We start from the raw sequence: 24,164 nt of genomic DNA on the forward strand, positions 1-24,164 counted from the left end.
GGACAATGAGTCTGCATCCAATTTAGATCATTAGTCATGAGTTTATAATTATTTATAATGATTCATTATAAAAAAAAAAAAGTGCCTATAGTTCAGTTGCATCACAAACATTACAATGAAACAAGAACACCTCACTAAATGACTTCAGCATCAGAACGGGTTTGTGATGTTGACATCATAAACTAAAAATGGAGCTTTGTCTGATAACCATTACTTGGAAGAGCATCGGATGGAAGACAGGATATAATCCTCTGGATAAAAGAGGAATGAAATGAAACTTAAAATAGGTTATGTATATTTCAACCCTGTTACTGAGAGCTGACTTAGCATGCATGGCTAAGCAGATGAGATGGTGAATGGATGTATTTAAGTAAACATGCTGTGGAATGAACCAGCTGGGATTTAGTTAGGTCTTTCCCTGGGCCTTCCATAGCCAGAGTATGACGCACACACACGACAAAAATACATCACCCAATACCTCCAGTGCTTGTTCATAGATAGCTATCATTTTCCAGTTTTCCAGTGGAACAGTTAAGCAGAGAATGCTACCTAACCATAAGTTTTAAAGGGTTTGTCTGTGTGTGTGTGTGTGTGTGTGTGTCTGTGTGTGTGCACACAGAGGTTTTTTTTTTTTTTAAGTGAGTTCATTAATAATTTTAATTAGTTGCACACACTGTCGTCTTGACACACACAGTCGTCTTGAACTTATACTGACACCTAGTGGTGTGGATGCAGCATTAGTCAACAAAAGGTTATGATAACAACAGCACTGTAGATGTGTGCTATCACAGTCAGTATTCATGAATAATTGATTCAGTGAGATGAAGTGTCCAATAACAGGAGGATATTAAGATAAAATGAGAAGTATTCAGCTGGACTTTTTCAGAAGTGTTCAGCTGATTTTAAAATGACCATGTAAAATAAAACAGCTTTTATTAGGCTACTGATTGGAGTTTCTCTTGTATTTTTCAAAAATCACACTCGTTTATGTGTAAAAAATTGTCAATGAGAAAAATATTCCTGAACATAAGGAACAAGCTACTATGTTAAGAAGTCAAGTGTCACTATTGTGCCCTTGAGCAAGTCACTTAAATCCAGACAGCTTCCTTGTAATAATTGCATGGTAAAATCATCCTGCACTGTAAAGAATCATTCAGCGAAAGCAGGGCGTGCCAACTTTCAGTCTCGCTCAAAAATGCACTGCTTGTCTGGAATGAGGGTTTTCTTCTGCAGAGGAGAATGCTGGGTAATAAGGTGAGAGATTTGACTCTTCGATGGGAATTGACAATAGGAGAACACATTCTAGTCATTCTTACCCTGTAAAGCTTGCCCGACAAGTCCTCACATTTCAACCTAACCCAGTCATTGATTAAACATGTATGGTGTCTTCACACTTCCTAAAGCTTCGTCCTGCCCTCTAATGAGATATGTGCATAAATGAAAATTACCAAAGCCTGATGCTTTAGCTGCTGTATTTGGAGAAAATATTATCATCAAAAGACAGCAACATTATACTGTGGACGAGGGTGTGTTGATAACATACTGATCAGAGATAAGACACAGGAACATTACCACAATCCTCTGGGACAAACATCCATTCATTTGTTTACACCCTCAACATGTAATGCACCTTTGTTTTGTGTTGTACAACCTACTGTATGTGTGTATGAAGAGCTTTCCGGTATCTTCAATACCTTGCTGTGTGGTATATGGGTAGATATTAGAATATATAATATTAACATTATTTTGTAATATTTTGTAATAATAAACAAAATACAAGTTTTTAAACTTCTATAATATTTGAAATAACCAATATGACCCATATAGGTCATTTAAATATCAAAAATTAAATATTTGGTGTTTCCAAATGTGGTAGTGTTCTATACATATCTGTTTTACCTATGGACCTGATTACAACCATATGGTACCACCTCATTTTGTGACAGCAGAATCACATAATTTAGATATCTGTAAATTTAGACTGTCTCTATTGATTTACATGTGCATCATTTTCCAATTAAGCTTGATATTCTGGTTAAGTCTTTATTCAAAAAAAAAAAAAACTGCTCCACAGCTCTTTTAAAAATGCCTGTACACATGTAATCATGTTCAGAATAAACATGCAGCTGCATTCTGGAAATACTGGAGAGACCAGCTCTTGCTATTACTGTCCATTTTAGTCATTTTGGATTTAATTGAATCAACTCATTATTATTGAAAAAAATGTCATGAGAAAAATGTAGGCCAAGATGTTTCTTAAAATGTTTGTAAAATTCTAGAAAAAGAGTTTCCTTCTCACTTCAAAAATGTGTTTCTTCAAAAACTTGACTTTTTTTTTTAAACTGTATTTACCTAATATTATCCAAAAATACTTTTTGGGTGTCGCTAGAGGGTGGTGATGATTCTCGGGGGCCCCACGATTACAACTGAGGGGGCCCTGGAACGTGATTTTAACAACCAGGGCCCCGGATCCACGAGCTACAGCCTATATATTCTGAATGAAACGTTATTTACATGATCCAAAGTTCTGACTAAGCCATATGTCAGCAGCAGTCTCATTTTGTTTTCTAGAAACAACTATATTCTGGTTATGGCAATCAAAATGTGTTCGCAGAATCAGAATAGGACCAAATTATGATTAATATCAAAATATGTAAACCCAGTGTTATGACACTTCCACAGAACAGCAAAACCTGTTTTGTGTAGAGTAGATGTATGTTACATTGTGTACAAAAAAAAACAAACATTTGTATTGCATCCCATTATCCTATAACCTTACCAGCAAACTCTCCAAATTCAACGGTGATCGTTGGTCCTTGATGATTGACTCCAGTTTTCTCACTCGAGTTTCTAGTCTCTTTCCTGCTCCGGTCGACATTGCGGCAGTTCTGTGGTGTTGTGAAGGTCTCGGTAGACATCAGATTGAGAGCCGCGATTGTGGGACTTCAAACGTCCGAATCAAACTTGTCACTACCTGCCGTACTTCAACGCGACGCCTATGAAAGCTCACCGGTTCTGGATGAATGAGTTATTTAGCCAAAGACTTCATAGATTGCATAAACACACGGAATGCAGTTGTTTTGTGTCTTATCCTATGACAGCGACGTTCCGCGTGCTAGTGCCAACATAAAAATCAAAGGTTAGACCCACGCGTTCAGGAAGCAGAGTGTCTCTCCCGCTCCGGTTTAAAATTACAAGGGGAAAAACCTTCCGTGTACGATCTGTTTTGAAAATCACACCGCTGATCTTCCTAACTGGGATTTTTTGAGTAAATAAGGCAGAAGAGAGTAATGAGAACATGTATGTAGATCTGAATAGCGTGTTTCTTTGTTGCAGCGCGTGTCCCTCCCCTGCGGCCACTGGAATTCTTTGGATCTTATCTCAGCCATCGCTTTTACCAGCCAAACGTCACTCTCTAAATACGACCCGATATACTACACTAGATATATTTAGACGGTTACATACATTTATTTTTGACGGTAAGCGTAAGCGAGCTTATATTAGAGAGAGACTAGCTACTTTTTCATGTGCGTATCGAAAATTTACTGATGTGTAATTCAGCACTGAAATCGTGTATACTGATGTCAAAAATTAAATGACAAACTTAAGTAACCATTGTGACTCATCATAATGGGATATTTGAATATTTTTAAGTCATCCTCTTTGTTAACTAGGCCATATTAAGAAATATTTATATAATTTTATAATTTAGAGGTATTTGTTCTAACCATATAAAAACAGTGTCATCCACTGATGCCAATTTCTTGAACAAAATCAATTCAATTCAATTCAATTCACATTTATTTGTATAGCGCTTTTCACGATACATATCGTTTCAAAGCAGCTTTACAGAGGTAAAACAGAAAAGCAAATGGAGAATAATTAGCATAGCTGCTGTTCATAACATTAAGCAAAGATAGTCATGTGCAATTGATCTGATATGAGATGGATTATGTGAATGCTTGGCTGAAGAGATGTGTCTTTAATCTAGATTTAAACTGGGTGAGCGAGTCTGAGCCCCGAACATTATCAGGAAGGCTATTCCAGAGTTTAGGAGCCAAATGTGAAAACGCTCTCCCTCCTTTAGAGGACTTAGCTATCCTAGGTACAACCAGAAGTCCAGAGTTTTGTGATCTTAAAGAGCGTGAAGGATTGTAGGGCGATAAAAAGTCGGTTAAGTACACAGGAGCTAAACCATTTAGAGCCTTATAGGTCATTAGCAGTACTTTATAATTGATACGGAACTTAATAGGTAACCAGTGAAGAGATGATAAAATTGGTGTTATATGATCATATTTTCTTGACCTGGTAAGAACTCTAGCAGCTGCATTTTGTACCAATTGTAGCTTGTTTATTGAGGAAGCAGGGCAACCAGCTAGTAATGCATTACAGTAATCTAGTCTAGACGTCATGAAAGCATGAACTAACTTTTCTGCATCTGAAACAGATAACATATTCCGTATCTTAGCAATGTTTCTGAGGTGGAAGAAGGCTGTTTTTGTAACATGAAATATGATTTTCAAAGGACAAGTTGCTGTCTAATATAACACCCAGGTCTTTAACTGTCGAGGATGGAGTAACAGTACATTCTTCTAAATGCAAATTGTAGTCTGAGAGATTCTGTGTACAGGTTTTTGGCCCAATAAGTAATACTTCAGTCTTATCTGAATTTAATAGAAGAAAATTACTAGTCATCCAATGTTTTACTTCTTTAACACACTCTGTCAGATTGGATAATTTAGAGTTTTCATCTGGTTGTGTTGAAATATATAATTGAGTATCATCGGCATAGCAGTGGAAACTAATTCCATGTCTTCTTATAATATTACCAAGTGGCAGCATGTATATTGAAAATAGCAGAGGGCCTAACACAGATCCTTGAGGCACTCCATAATTTACTATTGTTATCTTAGATTTTTCCCCGTTTAAATAAACAAAATTGTGACGGTCTGATAGATATGACCTAAACCACCGTAATGCCTGTCCCTGGATACCAGTGTAATTCTGTAGTCGATCTAGGAGTATTTTATGATCTATAGTGTCGAACGCAGCACTGAGATCAAGTAACACTAGTATTGAGATACAGCCTTGGTCAGAAGCTAGAAGTAAGTCATTTGTAATTTTAACGAGCGCAGTTTCTGTGCTATGATGAGACCTGAATCCTGACTGAAATTTTTCATAGATAGCATTTTTTTTGCAGGAAGGAGCACAATTGGACCGACACCACTTTTTCTAATATTTTCGATATAAATGGAAGATTTGAAATGGGTCTGTAATTTGCCAATACATTTGGATCTAATTGTGGTTTCTTAATGAGAGGCTTAATAACTGCTAACTTGAACGGTCTTGGAACGTGACCTAGAGATAAAGACGAGTTAATAATATTGAGAAGAGGCTCTTCTGCTACAGGTAACAATTCTTTCAGTAGTTTAGTGGGTATTGGATCTAATAAACATGTTGTTGGTTTAGATGCTGTGATAAGTTTATTTAGCTCTTCCTGTCCTATAGTTGTAAAGCACTGCAACTGTTCTTGAGGGACGATAATTGAGGCTGAATCATAGTCATACGGTGCGAAGCGTCTTGGAGATGTTCTCCGACAGAAGATCAGCTCCGATTTTCTGTCGGAGAACATCTCCTTTTTTTTTTTCAAATCCTTTTTTTTTTTTTTTTTTTTTTTTTTTAAAGCAAGTAGGCTATGACACCCATATATAAAACCCATGCGGGGCCCTTATTGACATCATGTTGGCTAATATTTTATTAACTTGTTACTCTCTGTATTAATTGATGCTCTCTATGAGGACTGAACACATTCATTAAGCAGTGTTGTGTCAATGGAAAACAGCTGACAGGGACTGACACTGCAGAAGATCATAGACTAGACACATGATGTCTGTTATCAGCCAACAGCCTTTGATTATACTGATAAGGGGGGGAAAAAATTACCACAGATTCAAAATACCAGTAAGAAGGACAGAAATTTAACAAAACTTTTGTCATGCAAGTATTTTGTCATTTAGGTAACCTAAATATGTGCTTTACATCTAGTATAAATCTGTATATAGTATACATCTATATAATAGTCAACTAAATATGTGGTCAAATCTAACTAGTTTTGTTCATGTAAAAAATTATTTATGACTGAATATGATAGGTAGATATATTCGTCTGGGAACACCCACCTCTGGCACAGAGTGTTAATCTGAGGAATGAGGAAGCAGTTTGTTGTATGTTTCAGAAAATTGCCCCAAGGGTTTAGCTGACTTAATTAATTTCTATGGACTAGACTAGAGAGAACTGCCATAATCCAGCATTAACTGACCTTAAAAATCAGCTAAAAAGGCATCTTTATTTTCTACTGTTTGTAAAATCAGCTTTACAGTGATCTGCATAGCGTTTTATTAGGGATGATGTATTTAGCCTAGTTAATAGTTTAGGGGTTTGAAACATATCCCACTCAAATTATGAATTAAAGGTCTATATCTATGTGGTTTAGACTTTAGAGTACGTAATTCCAGTGTGTGTACTTTTAACTAACATTTTAGAGATAAATAATTTGCCAGTCAGCCAAGAACGCGCAACACTGACATCTGGTGGTCAAATTGAATGAGTTCATATTTAAGGAAATATGAAAACGCTTCTGGCAAATTTCTTGTTAAAAACGTATTTAAAAAAAAAAAAAAAAAAAAAATACTATATAATTTCTGGGAATGTTTTTACAGTAATTGGTAAGCCCACGTCAACAAAATAAAACCTGGTCAAATTTCGTTTTTCTGTTCTGTTGTGAGCTGGTTGTCATGACACCGTTCAACACATGAAGTGCGAACAGAGATGGAGGTTATATTCTGTTGCTGCAGTCACTATTATAAAGTGAGTAAAATCATTGAACAAAGAGAATATGGTGTTTATTTAACGTATCGAAGCATATAGGATTACAGAAGCTCGAATTAGAAAAAAAATGTTTACTTGATATGACGTGCGATACTCAAAACATTATAAAATCTTAATGTCAGATGATAATTAACGATGATTTGATACTGAACTTGACAGTTTGACCTAATTGAAACAAATTTATAGTTCTGTATTTCTGTTTTACAGTAACATGTCATCCACTGTCTCTAATGCGTCCATAGTGGATAAACTAATCGAAGATGAAGCAGAAAGAGAGATTCTGCTCTCCAAACCAACATGTTTTATCATCATTGGAAAACCAGTGAGTTTTCAACATGCATCCTTATTTCTCAGTATTTCTCAGTCAAAACAAATAACAGTATTTATAACAGCATTTAATTAAAATATTTTGTGTTACATATATTGTGTGATTTTTGTATTATTTTCAGGGTGTTGGCAAATCTACGCTTGCCAGAAAATTAGCCAAGGCTTGGAATTGTATCCTCATTGATGGTAAATGATCAAGTGCCTAATTTGATACCTCAATGCCATTAATACATATGGACTTTCTGAATATTTGTATTTCATCACCCATTTAGATACAGATCTTCTTAACAGCCACATTAACAATGAGACTGAACAAGGTATACAGGTGTGTATCACTTTTGTTTATTTAGTTAATCATAATAGAAATAACTGATTCCCTGCAAACAATTCTAGCTGTCAAATAAAATATATTTATATATATATTTTGTTTCAGTTCTTTAAGATTCTGGCTGAAGGAAAAGCTGTTCCAGAAGAGATGATGGTCCAGTTAATTGTTGACCGGCTCAAGTCACCTGATGTAGAACATTACGGTAAGGATATGACAAAACTAAAATAACATAATTCAATAAATAATTATTTTAAAATCTGTTCAAATATATTTGTAATGACTTGTTTGAATGGTGGTTGAGCAGGTTATGTCCTGGCCTGTTTGCCATCAATGTCAGAGGAGTACCTGAAGATACAGGAGCAAATAGACCTGATTAAAAGCCTCAGACTGCCACCAGACTTCATCATCAACATCAAGGTTTTTCATGATATTAATACCATCTATACTCCCCTGAATTTTAAGATAAACAGTCCTTATTTAATCAATTAGCTGTCATACAATTTAATTATATTGTTTTTGTTGTGCTGTTTTGCCATGTTTTTGCAATGCTGACGTTGTGCTGTTATATTCACTTCTGTATAAATATAATAAATACATGTGAAGTGATTTAATGTATGTCTGCAGTGTGCTGACAGAGACCTGATCCGCAGACTGTCAGATGAGCGTCAACATCCAGAGACAGGCCGTGTGTTCCACAGGGAGAAGTGGGACCCTGTGAAGAAAGAGACAGTCATTAAAAGAAGTAGCATAGATCATGAGGAAGAAGAAGAGGAAGAAACAGAGGATCTGGAGGAAGAGGTAATACTTAAGCTGCATCTTAAATGACGCACTGTACACTGTGCAATTATACACACTCTACTGTCTGGTGTATGAATTATATTTGGTTATTTTGTCATTCAAATTTGGAGTATGACGGAGTTTACATAAGGAAAGCTGTAACAGTTTTGCATGGGGGGGGGGGGGGGGGGGTTAATTAAGTGCATCCTGGTATTTGAAATGCACTTTTTCTTTTTGGAAATTTAAGGGTGAACACACTATTCACTATTTTTACTAAAAATGGCTTAGAATATTGCTTAAGTATATGAATTGGGATGCACATTTAGTGCAGCTGTTTTCGACCTGTTTCACTCGAAGAACCCCCATATAGGCTAAAATATTTCTTCCAGTATTTTAGCTTGTTGTTAAACTTTTTTTTATTAACAAAAACTGGTATATCCATTAAATAAGATTAAATAACATTAAATAATTGTACATAACCAAGCACAATTAATGTTGTGATTCCAAAAGTTTTAAAGAACTGTGGGTACTGCAATAAAAACAACAGCTGCAGTTTTTCATTACATTTTCCTTTTTTTAATTTTTTTTTTTAGATTAGATTATTTTAATACATAGTCATAAATAATTAAATACATAGATTTAAATATTATTTAATTTAATTTAATTTAAATCATTTTAAGTTATCTGTGACCCTATTTGAAGTTTGCTAAGGCCCCCTGATTGGGAACCACTGACAAAAGTGTCAGGAATGACAAAAGTGGAAATTGAGTTCAGTATATTATTGCCATTATTTATTTGCTAGACATTTTACCAAAGCACTGTTTATATTGTATTTACAGAAAGTTACTTCTTAAAGTTTAATGAATGAATTTAGAATTGCCAAATTTTTAAAGTCTGTGTGCAAATGACTAAATTTAATTGAAAATCTGTGTTAAAGATGGAAGAGATAGAGCTACAGAAAGACATGATCACACAGCTAGTAAGAGTGAGCGAGAATTACCCAGAGAACGCCAAGAGCAGGATCATGCGCTATAAGGACACCAGCCTCAGGCCTCTAGAGGTAATGGCACCTAGTACATACCTGCATACACAATATTATTGAAACAAAGAGCAGTTATACTTATGTTTGATGTGTAGGACTACATGGCAGATCATAATCCCCCATATTTATTTGAGCTGGATGGAAACAAGGATCCAGAAGAGCTCTTTGAGGTGGGTGACCTCCGTCAAGCTGTAATGCCTAAATGCCTGTTCACACCAAGGACGATAACTATATTGATGACTATAAAGTTTAATAATCGTTCTAATTCTACTGGAAGTGTAGTCTACACCACAGATATAATGATAATGATACTGGTCAATGATATCAGTGGAATCATTTTTATTCCAGCTGATGAATGATAAAAACATTGACAGCCAATCAGAATCCATCCTGCTGTAGTGTGGCTGCTGCTAATATAGTTATCGTTACAGTTATCGTTCTTGGTGTGAACGGGCCTTAAGAAACACTGCTGTTTTGAAATCACCAAAGCATTCAGATTACATGATATATAATGTAAAGCTACTGATCTTTCCAATTGCCTGTGCAGTCAGTAATGTCCCGTTTGGAGTCCATGGCTGTGAGGTGTCCAGCTGTGCCTGTGCGTTTGATGCCGATAGAGGACCCAGAGCTTGATGATCAGATGGACCTGGTCAGATATTGCAAACACACACCTCTCTAATGTGACCTTCATTTTACATGCCTCTTCACCATGTCTGTTTTTTTAGGAGGAGCTCTTTAGGACTCTGTCTTCCTGTAGGAATGTTGCACCTGGCTTTCATTGGCGAAGGAGTCGATGGTCCTGGAACTGTCCGGTGGAACTCAAAGAGGGCAGGATGGTCAAGGGCAGACAAGAGTTCGCCGTTGGGTTAGTGAAAACAAATTTATTATAAATAAAACTACTTCAAAATAAGGGGCCATTTATAACTATCATATTTTCTCTCCATCAGCTTCATGGATAAGATCTACATCCTGTCATCTCAAAATGCTCTGCAGAAGTTCATGGCGAACCCTCGATGCTACCTACTGCCGCCCATACCCCACTTGCCTTGCAGGGTGTCCATGATCGGCCCGCGATGCTCAGGAAAGAGCACAATGTGTGCACTGCTAGCCGAACATTATGGGGCTGTAGTGGTAGATGTTGAGGCGCTGATGGAACGTACACTGAGTATGTTTAAAAAAGACATGTTGGACAAAGTGCGTCACGATGCCACCCTTGCAGGCTTGGAGAAGGTCCGAGCCAAGATGCAGCTTGAGGCTACACATGCATCAGGTTAGAAAGGTTATTAGGATGCCAACTTGGTAAACCTAACAAACAACAAGCTCCATTGCATAACAGAATGATAATATGATTGATTTGAGAAACATTCTGGGACACATTCGAGATGGTTTTTCTCCATTTTTGTAGGCAATGTGACAACCAGTGAGGGAGAGTCTGATGAAACTTACTCAGGTGAGGTCAATCCACAAACATGGACTTTACACCCCTCTCTGTTTCACTGATAACAATATATATTCTGTGCTTTAACATTTTGTTAACTGTTATCATTCATGTCATTTTTATATACACACATGAAATAAATGAAATGGGTACAAAGTTTAATAGTAGTTCAGTGGTTACAGAAAGTGTTAAAGGATTAGTTCACCCAAAAATGAAAAATCTGTCATCATTTACTCACCTTCATGTCGTTCCAAACCAGTAAGACGTTTGTTTATCTTCAAAACACAAATGAAGATCTTTTTAATGAAATCAGAGAGATTTCTGTCCCTCCATTGACAGGCCATGCAACTACCACTTTTACGCTTCAAAAAGCTCATAAAGAGATCATAAAACTAATCCATATGAATAGAGCGGTTTAGTCCAATTTTTCTGAAGAGACACGATCACTTTATATGATGAACAGATTTAATTTAGCCTTTATTTACATATAAACATTGATCAGCCAACATAAACAGAAGCTAAACTGAACCTGCTTGATGCGCGAGAACAAACCTCATTGGTTCTTGTGGAAGGTCAAACATACTGCGTAACACACGAGAATGAACCTCATTGTTTCTCACACGTCAAGCAAACATGCTTGAGCTTCCATTTACCACAACTGATGTGTGCGTTGATGAATGTTTATATGTGAATAAAAGCCTAAATTCAATGTGTTCATCATATAAAGTGATCGAGTCTCTCCAGAAAATTTGGACTAAACCACTCAATTCATGTGGATTAGTTTTACAATCTCTTTATGAACATTTTGAAGCGTCAAAGTGGTAGTTGCATAAAAGCTGAATCAAATAAAATATAAATATTAGAATAAAAACTTTGCAACTTACAGAAATAAAATAAGTTTAAGCCGAAGTATCAAAATTACTCAAACAGAAATTAAAAAAAAGCTAAACAGAAATATTTAAAATCAAAAACTAATAAAAATGACAAAAGCAGTGATAGCAAAACTAAAATAAAATGAATAAAATTAAACTAAAAATAAAAATGAAAATATAAAAACAACAGCCAATCCAAAATATTAATAAATAGTATAATAGTATATAAATAATACTAAAATAACACTGAATTGGTAATGTGTCATTTTTACAGCAATAGAGGTGACAGAAGATCATCCAGATGTTCAGGCTCTTGTGGAGGAAGCTATGAAGGAAGCAGCTGAGTCTGCAGTCACAGCTTCACGGGAGCTTCATTTGGAGGCCCTGGAGAAGCACATAAGAGAGGTAGACTGCTGTGCTGCCACCCTCAGCTCTCATACTTACATAAAACAACATTATTTGTGTTTAAGAGTGCCTGTGGGTTGTTAGATTGAGGCTGAAGATGTGGATGCTGAATATAAAAGGGGATGGATACTGGACAACATTCCCAGCAGTAGATCACAACTGATCACCATTGAGGAACTACATGGTGCTGTAACACCTGAAGTCCTATTCTGTCTGCAAGACAATGATGGACAGGGTGAGAGAAAGACATGTATTTAAATGTATACTAAATAATAAAACATTTTTTGGTCTTTCTTGTTTAGGCCATGAAGTCCACTTAGTGGTGATGGTCACTTGTTGTTGTTTATTGAAGGAAGGACTGTACTAACCAGGATGTATGAACAGAATAAAGAAGAGGTGGATCGAGCTGTGCTGGCTCGCCTGAAGAAAGAAAAAAAACTGCATAAGACACAAGACAATCATGAGACACTGTGAGTGCAGCTAATATAAGGGCCTAGTTTCAGAAAATATAGTGTTTTTTTTAAAGTTTGAAACCACTGGAGAAAATGCTTCTATCTTACTGACCCAAACTTTTGAATAGTAGTGTATATGAAATTGATTATTTCTTAGTATTTCCAGGTTTAAATTAGATTTTGACTCCCAAATTTTCAGATGTTTGGACCCAGTTGCATCTAAAAGCATCTCAAAAACCTGTGGAGAAAAATCATTACAAGTTTAACCCTCTGGTGCTCTACGATCATTTCTGAAAAAAAAAAATTGTTTATTTTACTTCATTGGAATGGTACAAAACTTGACATGATTCGAAAAGGTTAAATCGTCCTGAAAAAAATATTCACACTTATGCTCCTCACGGTCAAAAATGACCGCATTGGAAATGAATGGGAGACGAATTTCATCTAGTGAAAACTTTTGGTACTGCGGTACAAAATCTTACTGAAAGCTCATTTTTTGAGATATCAAGCTCAAATTTGGAACACAACTTGTTTAGATTTATGGCTATAGTTTTAGAGTAAAACATGTTTTTAAAAATATATATTTCATATAAAAATTTAAAATATTTTTGTGCATTTTTCATAACAGTAAACGTAAATTCTGTAACTTTTTTCAAGTTAACTTTTTTAAAACTTTTTTTTTCTCTTTAGCAATAATTTGATAAAGTGTCGTCTTTGAAAAGAGATCAAAATTAAGTCTGTGATCTGAAGCATTCAAAATTTATGACAGTTTAAGTTGGAAATTTCATTTAAATGGATTATAACTAAAGCGTAAATATAATTTAGTACCATAAAATCCCCTAAAAATACAAAATATTAAATAAAAAACATTATCGAACTAAACTATAGAACATTCATTTTATTGAAATAAAACAAACAAAAAAATGGTCATTTTTGACTGATACACAAAAAAGAGCATCAGAGAGTTAAGATATGGTTGATTTTCAAGGTTTCATGTTGGAAAGTGGTGGTTTACGTATTTAAAAATGGAGGCGTGATTTGATTTTCTGAATATTTTCAGCATTGTTTTCATGCTTTTTTGCAGGAAAACGACTGAAGCCTTAAAGAAAGATTTGCAGCCTACTGACACCCAGTCCAAACTAGAGACATTGCTTGAGGAGTCAGGTTGTACTTTTTGACATCATTACATTGCTGTGCATTTACATAATGTCAAACTCTGCTCAACCTTACAGTATTGCCAGTGGTCTTAGGTCTTAAGGTATTAATATATGTTAAAATATGTTTTGATAAATAATTTATTTGCATTTACAGAGATTTCTGATAAGTCTGATGATGAAGGCAAAAGTTTAAATGATGAAGGTTTGTAGTCTATCTGTATATTTTTCCTTCAACTCTCACTTTTCCTTTACTTGAGTGTCAGTTATTACTTCTTCTGGAAGGTATATATTTTTGCATATCTGTATATGTCTGGGTGTACAGAGGTGGTGCTTCCAGCGGTGTGGGAAAACGGTTATCCTGATGGCCCAGAGATGGAGGCCTTTAGTGTGCAGCTGAAGCAGTTTGTGGCAGATTGGGAAAGCATGGAGCACACCATCACCTGCAACTATGCAATACTGGACATCAGCAACAAAACACCTCAGGACATCCTCCTAGAGATGATTTACCATATGGAGAGTATGTGGAGTGGACTGTCTGTCTTTTTCATGCTTTCTAAATTAGCGGTCGCACCCTCTCATTCACTATATCCTTTCTGTTCTGTCTTTCTCTTGTACCTCTCTAAATTTCTCTCTTAGAGCCATTTAAGTACACAGCTTTGAGTATATCTAGTGCAGACCTGGAGGAGGAGGAAGAGGCTATACATGTGCTGGTACAGGCTGAGAAACAAGATGATGTTAATGAAGAGGAAGAACAAGAATCAGAGGTGGAAAAGCGGCTTTTGTCTGCCAAATCCCTTTTGACCTAAAATATTTATTTGAAGTACCCCCTAAGATTTAAAGTTAATATTTCAATTATTTAACACATCATTTGCATGTTCATTGTTCTCTGATGTTGATTAATGGTTGCAAGACATGCAGGTAAACAAATATTTATTACAGTAGTATATTTTTTTGTTTGAATTGTTTTTAAAATGAATTATTTTAATTTAATTAAATACTAGCTTTTCATCAATTCACAAACCCCAGTTTGTGAAACCCTGACTTAGACCAACAATTTATAAAAATAGAGCAGACAGATGTAGGAACACTTACTGTGTGAACAACCTGTTACTGATTCATAGAATATCATACCACTCTTTTGTTTATGATGGTCTCAGGAGGAAGTCAGCTTCAAGAGGCAGCTGGGAGACACAAAGCATTTTTGTCCAGTGGTGCTAAAGGAGAGGGGTACGCTACAACCGTGTCTGGACGATTATGCTGCCAAATACAGAGACAAAGTCTATTATTTCTCCAGCACAGAGGCACAAGAATTGTTCGTACAGAACCCTGAACTCTACACATCTAACACACAACTGTTAAAGGTATTTTTTTGTATTGAATCAGGATAAATGATAAACCAAAAAATGAAAACATCTCACACAATAGCTTTAATATGCAACATTTCAGTCAACAGACCTTCCTCAGGCATCATATATATTTTTGTCAGGATAAATTATAAAAACACACATGTTGGAAAGTGACAACAAATGTCTGACCTTGTTTTGTGCTTTTGAACATCTTTTGCACCTGTGAAAAAACAAATAGAAAATGAAAATATGTACAATATGTGGCAAATAATGTACTTAACACAAAGCTCTGCTTGTATGTACCCAGCCACCTGCGCTGCGTGTCTTCATGCTAGGAGTGAGGGGCTCCGGGAAGACCACCTATGGGAAGTGGCTTGCAGAGCAGCTGGGAGTCTTCCACATCCAGTTCCGAGAGCGACTACAGGAGCTGATCCTACGGAAGACCCAGAAACATGTGTCATATGCAGATGATTCTGAACCCCCTGAGGAACCTCCAGAGGAGCTGCAGGGCCTGCTGGAGGCTCAGGCCCAGGGTCAGAGCACAGAATCCCCTCCAGACCAGGATGACAAGACCAGTCATGAGGATACTGCATCTGATAAACCTGACACAAATGTAAGGGGGCTGTAAAGGCAAGACGTTTGTATGCATACGTTGTTGCATAACTTATCTCTGAATAATTTTATACATTGGTATGTTTGTAGGAAGAACCAGCATTGACTGATGATGAGGAGGCCATAAAGGCATACCTGCAGGATGGAGATCCTCTCCCTCCGGAGATACTGGAAATGGTTTTATTACAGTGGTGGAACCAGGAACCCTACAAGTAAATGTTCATTCACAAACAATCACTATTTCAGACATGCTACCTCATTAAACAATAACAAAAAAGAAAAAAAGGCAGATATAGCTCAAACTTTAAATCGTCAAATAGATAGTGCACCTCAAAATTTATATTTTGTCATTATTTATTCACCCTCACATCATTTAAACCTGCAAAAAAAAAGTTGTTTTTCAAGCTCCAATAGAAACTAAAAAAGCAACAACAGCACTGTTAAACAGTTAGCATTCTTTAATATCTATCTATATATTTTTAAATAACTTTTTAAAGTGTAGCTTAACAATTAAACAGCCAAAAACAGATAAAATAAATTTGAGTGATATTTTATTTATTTACTATTAAAGTATTTATTCCTATTTTGAATTAAATTTCATTTTTATATTTTCAGTTTTCTTTTTTAGTTTTAATTTTGTGCTTTTGTCATTTTGTTTTTTTTGTAAATATTTCTATATAGCTTTAATTTATTTTATATCAGTTTTTAGTTTGTTTTTTTTAATCTAATATTTATATTTTATTAAGTTAACAACAACACTGATATGAGACCATTTAGATCACAAAACTTTGCATAAATATAATGGCACAAATACCAATAATAGTAATATAATAACAAATTATTATAATATAATCTGTTATTAGTAGTAAAATATTCATAATGCATGTTTTTTATTGTTGTAGTCAAATCATGTATAATTGTGTGAAAAAGCAAAAATATATAAATAATAAAACAATTAAATTTATTCTGCATTATTTGTTATCAGACAGCTGTATCGTATCTGTCACAAAAAGGCAATATCAGTCAATCTCTAATAAATGTATATAAAAGCCATAAAAGTAAAAGTAGTCCATATGATTTGCATGCTACATTCCAAGGGAAAAATAAGCATATGTGTTTGAATGTAGGAGGGTGAGTGTATAATGTATGAAACACACAATTGTCATTTTTTGGCAAAATATTCCTTGAAAAATTTTCTCTCAGATCCACAGGGTTTGTTTTGGAGGGATTTCCCCAAAACCAAGAGGAGGTGTCCTTCATGGTGGAGCATCACTTGTTTCCAGATATGGTGGTAGTGATGTCAGTAGAGGTGTCTGAGGTGGTGCGGCGTCTCCTGCCTTCACGCCTCACGTGTTGGAGAGAGAGACAAAAGCGCAGCCAAGAACAAAAGCGTCTGGTCATTAAGCTGCGGAGTGAACTCAGGGTGAGTGTTTAAGTGAAAACTTCAGCACTTGGGATAAAAGGTTGTAAAATCCAAATGAGCAAAATAAACAGCAGACATTTACCGTAAAGCAGGTGAAACATAGTTTTTGGAGTAAATATGCATTGGTCTGTGTCAAACTGTAGGAGCAGGCCATTACCAAGAGAAGAGCTGAGCTTATGGCTGAACGTGCAACCAAAAAACCCAGCCCACTCACTATGAAGCCCCTCAAAGAACAGGTCATTGATCGCTGTTGTTGTGTCTCGCATTGGTGAGTGACTCTGACAGATTCTGATGGGACATTCTGTTGCTTCATCAGGAGGATGAGGATGATGAAGAGGTGCAAGAAGAAGCAGAGGCAATGGACGAAGAAGAGCAGGAATGGGAGGAAATGGAGGCCATGCTCCTAGAGGAGTTTCCTCCTGTGGAGGAAGAGGAGGCAGAGGATGAAGAAACAGAAACTAGTGCAGAAGAGAGGCTGGAGACAGAGATAAGTCAGAGGTTTGAGAAGGATGATAACAACCTCACCAGTATGACGGTAAGGAGAAGCTGAAAGCTCATATTATAAACAAATTTATAATGTAATTTAAGCCCTAAGGTAAATGACTTTTCATATTTAGAAGACATTATAGCTCTTGTTCAATTCTAGAAATTCTGCAGATAATACATTGTTTTTTTTTTATAGGACTTTTTAACAGACAACCAAATCCCCCGTCTGGTTATAAGCACAGGCAGTTTGCCTCGGATTGTGAGGTATCAGCTCCTACAGGGAATCAAACCTCTGATGGTAAACAGAGACTCACTCTTTCAAATGTGTCAGCCAATCAGCTACAGTCTTGCCAGAAGACTCCTGTATTGCTCCTTTAAATATCCCAGTGCCTTCGGGTGCTGGGATCCTGTTAAGGTAAAAGCAGATATACAACATATCGACAATGAATTGAATAATATAAGCCTAAAATAGGCTAAACAGAGCATAAAAATATAAACAAAGAGACAAAATATGTCTGTTTGCCTTTATGTTCTGTAGTATGCAGAAGGAGATTTGATCCAGCCTCCACAGGGCCCTTTCAATGCCACATTCCCTGTCATCCTACATCAGTTCGTCTACTTCTTTGCCTCCAGGGAGACACGCAACACCTTCATCCTCAACCCAATCAAATATCTACGTCAACCAAAGCCCAATCCTTCCCTTCCCATCAAACTGGCTATCATTGGCCCACCCAAAGCAGGCAAAACCACAGGTCAGATTTCTGGAGATAAAATACAAGTCATTATAGACACTCATGAAAATATATAATAACTTAAAAGCAAGTGTTTTTATAGATTTCAGAAAAAGTAGCTTTTAACTGTGTTTGTGCACTTAGTCGCCCGAGTGTTTGCACGCGAGTACGGTCTCGCTCGACTCTCAATTGGAGATGCAATACGTATGGTGATCAACAACCAGTCCAAAACTGAACTGGCTTATCAAGTGCAGAAGCATTTGAACCAGGGCCTGACCGTTCCTGATGAACTAGCTATCCAGTGCTTGGAGGTGGCAGTAATGAGCCTGGTCTGCAGCACTCGTGGGTGAGGGCCACATTTTTTCCAATTAAAGAAATGTACTTCTGCAAGAAAAAAAAAATAACCTAAAAGACAGAAGACTGTGAGTCTATAAGTGCTGATAACTGTCATTATACATGTATCTGATCCTCAGGTTTGTGTTGGACGGCTTCCCTGTGACCAAGCATCAGGCTGAATTACTGGAATCCTGCAGCATTATTCCTATGCTAGCGATTGAACTGCAACTGGACACAGCAGAAGTGCTGAGGAGAGGCCTGAAAGACAGGGGAAAAAACAATAGGTTAGACCAGCACAAAAACTAACAAGCCCCCAGTGATATTTTAGTATTATTTTTTATACTATTATTGTATTTATCAATATTTTGAATTAGCTTTTATTTTTGTATTTTCACTTTACATTTTACCTTTTTTAAATTTTAGTAATTTTGTTTTGTGCTTTTGCCATTTTCTTATTAGTCTTAGTTTTTTAATATTTCTAATTTAGATTTAATTTATATTTATTTCAGTTTTAGTAATTGTATTACTTTAACTTATTTTATTTCAGTTAAATTTTCATTTAAATTAATTTTTTATGAGATTAAGTTGTTTCATCTAATATTTTTTATTTTATTTCAGCTTTATTTCAATTAAGGAAACTATTTTTATAGTTTCAGTTAACAATAACAACACTGACCTAAACATAATTCAATGCTACTGCTAAAAACTACAACATCATTTTAATTCCACCTTGAAATAAAACTTTTTTTTTTCGAGATTTAAGACTAGTCATAACGTTAGGAGAATAAAGTCATAATGTTTCGAGAATAATGTCACAACGTGTACAGTGTTACAAATGTTGTGGTATTATGGTCTGGCATAATATGCATATTAGATGCAAATATTCACAGTTTGTAAGATTATGGCAACTCTCTCCAACAGGCCTTACCCAATGCATGACAGCCCCCAGGTCCTAAACATTCGCAACTCTTGCTTCAGACGTGAAGTTGAAGCTCTTAGGCAACACTTCCACCAGCAGTATCACAACTGGACTCCCATTGATGCTCACAAGAGCAAGTGGTGGGTATGGGAGCGAGTTTTAGATGAAGTTCGCATAAGCATAAGGCACAGTCATGCTTACCTGGAAAGAATTCACAAAGGTGAGAGCATGCAAATGATGAACATTTGTCAAACAAGAAGCACTAGTAATATGCATCCATATTTAAGCATTAAATTTGCATCAATAACATCAATATGTGTAGTTTTGTGAGCTTTCTGTCATCCTCACAGGCCAGGCAGCCTGTATAAACAGACTGTGCATTACCCCAAGAGAGCTGCAGTCTCGGCTGGGCGAGTTTGGGCAGTACTGCCCAGTTAGCTTAGCTCTCCATCGCCATCTGGTGGACTGTTCACATAATACCTCACTTGAATTGGCTGCAGAGTTCAGGGGCCACTTCTACAAAATGGCCAGCATGGAGTTTCTAGAGGTAAAGTGTCAGATGGTCTGGCAGCATGTTCATCTGCACACAGAAACTTTGGTTTAACTCACTACCTCTCTTTATGTTTCTTAAAAGAGATTTTTAGAGTCTCCGGAACAGTTTGTGGTTCCAGGTTGCCCTTACGCACTACCCCCTCCTCCACTCCTGCCTCATAAGCTCAATGCAGGCCAGGTGAAGAGCAGGTTCCCTCAACAGGTGGAGATGAAGGGTTTCTGCCCCGTCACTTATCTAGATGGTCAACAGAGGTACAGCCAAGAAACTCCATACCACTTATGGGGAGAATTACCTTAATTTTACTACACACTTCATCATTAATAAGCTACCTTTGTCACACACTTTAGTAAAGTAAAAGACACATTGTCATTTAAAAGCATTAGGCCTTAAGTGAATTTGAATGATTCACAGTGCAGTTCTACCTTGTTTTTCTCTTAATCTGTAGGTATGAGGCCTTGGTGCGTGGGAACATGGAATATGCTGTTGAGTATCAAAATAGGATCTATATATTTGAGAGTGAGAAGAAACAAGAGCAATTTCTCAAGTGAGTAGTAATTTGGCTGGATATATATATTGGATTTTTTGGAAGTAAACAGTAAAGACTTTTACATTGTTTCAAATAAATAAATAAATGCTGTTCTTTTGACACAAAAATATTAAGCTTCAATAAAGATAATGATAATAATAGCCATAGCAACTCACTATTTCTAATACAGCAACATGAAACACAGATAATTCATAACAGAACTGTCCTCAGGTCACCTGAGATTTACTGGGACCAGAAACTTCCACATAAACTACCTCCGTTGGAAGATCCGGTCTTACTAACCTCTTTACCGATCATGGGCTATTTGGAACAAGTAAGAAAACATTGAAGCATAGACACCCACTTCAGTCTGTTAATCTCTGGCTTTTGTATACCTATTAATATTGGTAAATGGTCACATAACAAAATGGCATGTGTAACCATCAATAGACTATTTTAACAAGTGGTAAATTAATTCTTAACCACAGTTATTGTAAATTTTTTTTTTTTTTTTTTGTAGAGTGTGGCAGTACCCATAATCAAAGCCATGACTGTTGTTGGTCAACTCAAGCCCAAGTTCCCCTTTCTCAGTGTGAAGAGATCTGCTTTATTGTACCTGGCCTTTCATCTGAAAGGTGGTCTTGATTTTCTTATTTTGGCTTCTTTATGAATAGCTGGGGATGAGAAGGGTTTGGATAACATGTTTTAATAATTTGTGAAAGAAAGAAATTTATTGAATGTAGAATAATTTCAAATAAAGTAAAAGTATCTTCCCACACTTGAAACCTTCTACCTCTCCATCCTCACAGCATTCAACACCAGGAACCCGGACTATATTCGACAGAAGTACAAAAAGAAACTTCAAAAGTTTGAAGAAGGCTGTGAGCTCATCTCATACCTGGGTACGACCATGAAGATGTACAGATCCCCTCACAATCTGCCCCCAGATTTTGCACAAAAGCTGGACAGGTTTCTGGCCCTAGAAAAGTCCACCAAAACAGCCTCAGGTCTGATACAGCTTGGGGGCAGTTGAAACAACTTCAAATAATAAAAACACTGAGTCAGCACATCACAGTATTTGATCAGTGTTGGTTGACATTACATTAGAAAAGTTTCCATGTATACATTTTGCAAACACTTTGTTCTATTCAATTGACAATGAAATAAATGGGCACAATAAATGTTTTAATTGATTTTGTTTTCAACATTTGGTGTGTGTTTTTTTACAGACATATTCCAATTATATATAAACTTTAAGAAATATAAAATATGTGAATGAATAAAACGATAGATATTCCCATGAATAAACCTACGGAACGGTTCGTCATCGTTGTGCGCCACTCTCTTCGGTTACCCTGGCAACGGGACGCTTTAACTTTAAACAACATGGCATCCGCTGTACATTTAGAGATCGTCGGTCTGCTAAACAAACATAATTTTCAAATAGCCAAAAGCATTGCAGAGGTAAAGTTTTTAGATGCTGGCCATTTTGCATTTTGGCGTGGCTAACTGCTAATAACGATGCTGACTGCACACCTGTTCACAGAATCTATAACATCTGCACTTACAGGGTTTGAAAAATAAATTCCCGGAGTCATTTGATGATCCAACAATTCGCCCGCTTCTTGAATGTGACTGGCATGACTATTTAGCTAACAAAAAGAAGGTAAGGCACTTGCTTGCTTTTTTCTCTCTCTCTCTCTCCAATATATCTGCGTCTTAGGAACAAATCAAACACGTTTACTTTTCAAGGAGCTGAGAGGAGATGTTTGGCAGTACACCGGCTGTCTAATGTCCTTCGCAAACGGTCGGTTGCTCGGTGATGAGAGGAAACTGTCCAGCTGGGCAGAGAAAGAGTGGAAGTTTTCTTTCCATCGACCACAGGCGCTTTATATGGCCCTGGCTGAGGAGTATTACACCAGCAACCTGCGAAGCACAGGGGTAAATAAACAAACGACGGATACTGATAATCCAGATAAATAAGTAAATAAATAAACAAAATTTCATTTTATGCTACTACAGCCATTTAACATTTCTCATTTCTCATAATACCTCCAAGATGTGCAACATCTCTCTTTCTCACAGCATATTTTTGTTTATATGGATATTGAAAGCGGCGGAGAAGCATTTGGCAGGCTGTTGTTTGAGGTAAGGAAATCTTCTGCCTCTTGATGAGGTTAGTTATAGTGGAAATGTATTTACGTGTCACTCTTCCCAACTCTTAAAAAGTGTTTAAAATGTAACCTGCCAGCTGTTCTCAGATGTGTGTCCAAAGACGTGCAGGAACTTCAAGGCCCTGTGCACTGGAGAGGCAGGTTTGTCCAAGAGTAATCTTGAGTTGAGCTACAAGGGCTCAATTTTCCACAGAGTTGTGCCAAATGGCTGGCTGCAGGGTGGAGGTAAGAATCAGTAACACATAAACATTTATGATAATTTAATACATTTATAAATACATGTAAAAATAAAACTATACATAAGTTTTATACATGCACACACACACACACACACACACACACACACACACACAATACCAGTAAGTACAGTTGTGAGTGTATATAAATGTTTATACGTTTTCAATTACAGATATTTCACCTGGAAGGAAAGGCACTGGAGGAGAGTCTATCTATGGTCCAACATTTGAGGGTACATTCTTACTAACAAATTTATGTGGCAAACAAATTATGTAATTCATACTTTAACATAATCATACTTTGGTGATTAAAATGTGTAATATGCATATAAAAAGCACTAGGCTGTTCTCTCCTCTAGATGAGAGTTTTGTCATATCCCACAACAAGCGTGGCATCCTGGGAATGGCTAACCAAGGTGCTCATAGCAACGGCTCTCAGTTCTACATCACACTACAGCCAGCATCCTGGATGGACTACAAATATGTGGCTTTTGGGTAATGACCCTAATAGATTGCATAAATATACAAGAAAGCCAAAGTTATTAACACTTATCTTGATATTTGGCTTTAAATTATTAATGCAGACATTATACATAGGAAATTTCTTTGCTATTTAACACTCATACAAAATCCAAAGTCTCCGTCACAGCTTTTGCCCTCTCTCCCAGGCAACTCGTTGAAGGCACAGCGGTTCTAAGAAGACTAGAGGCAGTGCCCACCTACAACGAACGGCCCAAACAGGACTGCAAAATAGCAGCATGTGGAATATTTGAGCCCTGAGTTTTCACATACATATAGGTCAAGAAAGCAATATAAAAGGAGAAGCATTTTTAATAACCCTTTTTAATATATGTGGAAATGGCTTTCTGCTCATCTGTAAAGTGCACCATGTTTTTTCAATGGTCGACCCAATATTTTGCCATATTGCCAATATTTCAGCATACACATTTAATAAAAAAAAGTGACCTAAAATTAAAAACCTCTCTTTATATTCTTATATATTACATCTATGTATGTATGTATTGCTTGCTATATAATTATAATTTCTTATTTTTGGTTAATTCATTACATTTCTTCTTTTTTTGTGTTGTTTTACCACCTTGTTACAGACATATAGGAGGGTCACTAAATCCGAA

At 36.4% G+C, this 24,164-nt stretch overlaps 3 protein-coding genes and 1 long non-coding RNA gene across 9 annotated transcripts in view; 2 read left to right on the forward strand and 2 right to left on the reverse strand.

Moving 5' to 3' along the window:
• The window catches only part of LOC127502798 (rho-associated protein kinase 2-like), a 34,058-nt gene extending 30,757 nt beyond the window's left edge, over positions 1-3,301 (reverse strand). For 2 of the 4 annotated variants that reach the window (XM_051876174.1, XM_051876173.1), the window contains exon 1: positions 2,780-3,301. In XM_051876174.1, the coding sequence (XP_051732134.1) occupies positions 2,780-2,878 (99 nt within the window). In that variant the 5' untranslated portion in view covers positions 2,879-3,301. The remainder of the gene's footprint in view (positions 1-2,779) is intronic. The other 2 variants (XM_051876175.1, XM_051876176.1) reach the window with 2 other exon arrangements.
• A 249-nt stretch (positions 3,302-3,550) lies between these two features.
• Positions 3,551-21,823, forward strand: ak9 (adenylate kinase 9). The gene is made up of 37 exons (XM_051876172.1): positions 3,551-6,867; positions 7,096-7,210; positions 7,338-7,401; positions 7,488-7,540; positions 7,649-7,745; positions 7,848-7,960; positions 8,168-8,341; positions 9,258-9,380; positions 9,458-9,532; positions 9,910-10,011; positions 10,088-10,227; positions 10,310-10,632; positions 10,768-10,812; positions 11,947-12,077; positions 12,162-12,312; positions 12,430-12,547; positions 13,614-13,693; positions 13,841-13,888; positions 14,009-14,203; positions 14,323-14,450; positions 14,844-15,047; positions 15,340-15,645; positions 15,735-15,856; positions 16,848-17,067; positions 17,211-17,303; positions 17,384-17,602; positions 17,750-17,968; positions 18,092-18,305; positions 18,429-18,630; positions 18,758-18,904; positions 19,542-19,759; positions 19,890-20,086; positions 20,174-20,343; positions 20,538-20,636; positions 20,850-20,952; positions 21,139-21,253; positions 21,428-21,823. The coding sequence occupies exons 1-37, from the start codon at positions 6,812-6,814 to the stop codon at positions 21,649-21,651; spliced, it is 5,403 nt and encodes a 1,800-aa protein (XP_051732132.1). The 5' UTR covers positions 3,551-6,811; the 3' UTR covers positions 21,652-21,823.
• Positions 18,736-22,810, reverse strand: LOC127502807 (uncharacterized). 3 transcript variants are annotated; one of them, XR_007926933.1, is made up of 6 exons: positions 22,671-22,810; positions 22,363-22,544; positions 21,517-21,656; positions 21,235-21,292; positions 19,549-19,740; positions 18,736-18,878 (listed from the first exon to the last, which is right to left on the reverse strand). It is a non-coding gene; the product is annotated as an uncharacterized LOC127502807 (long non-coding RNA). The 3 variants fall into 3 exon arrangements; XR_007926935.1 differs by lacking the exon at positions 21,235-21,292; XR_007926934.1 differs by lacking the exons at positions 22,363-22,544; positions 22,671-22,810 and adding an exon at positions 22,187-22,295.
• On the forward strand, positions 21,894-24,017 carry ppil6 (peptidylprolyl isomerase (cyclophilin)-like 6). The gene is made up of 8 exons (XM_051876191.1): positions 21,894-22,082; positions 22,189-22,284; positions 22,371-22,559; positions 22,704-22,766; positions 22,870-23,017; positions 23,202-23,261; positions 23,388-23,523; positions 23,697-24,017. Exons 1-8 carry the CDS (start codon positions 21,894-21,896, stop codon positions 23,806-23,808), a joined length of 993 nt encoding a protein of 330 aa, XP_051732151.1. The 3' UTR covers positions 23,809-24,017.
• The last annotated feature ends 147 nt before the right edge of the window (positions 24,018-24,164 follow it).

The sequence above is a fragment of the Ctenopharyngodon idella genome, chromosome 20, assembly GCF_019924925.1.
Source record: "Ctenopharyngodon idella isolate HZGC_01 chromosome 20, HZGC01, whole genome shotgun sequence".
Classification (NCBI taxonomy): Eukaryota; Metazoa; Chordata; class Actinopteri; order Cypriniformes; family Xenocyprididae; genus Ctenopharyngodon; species Ctenopharyngodon idella.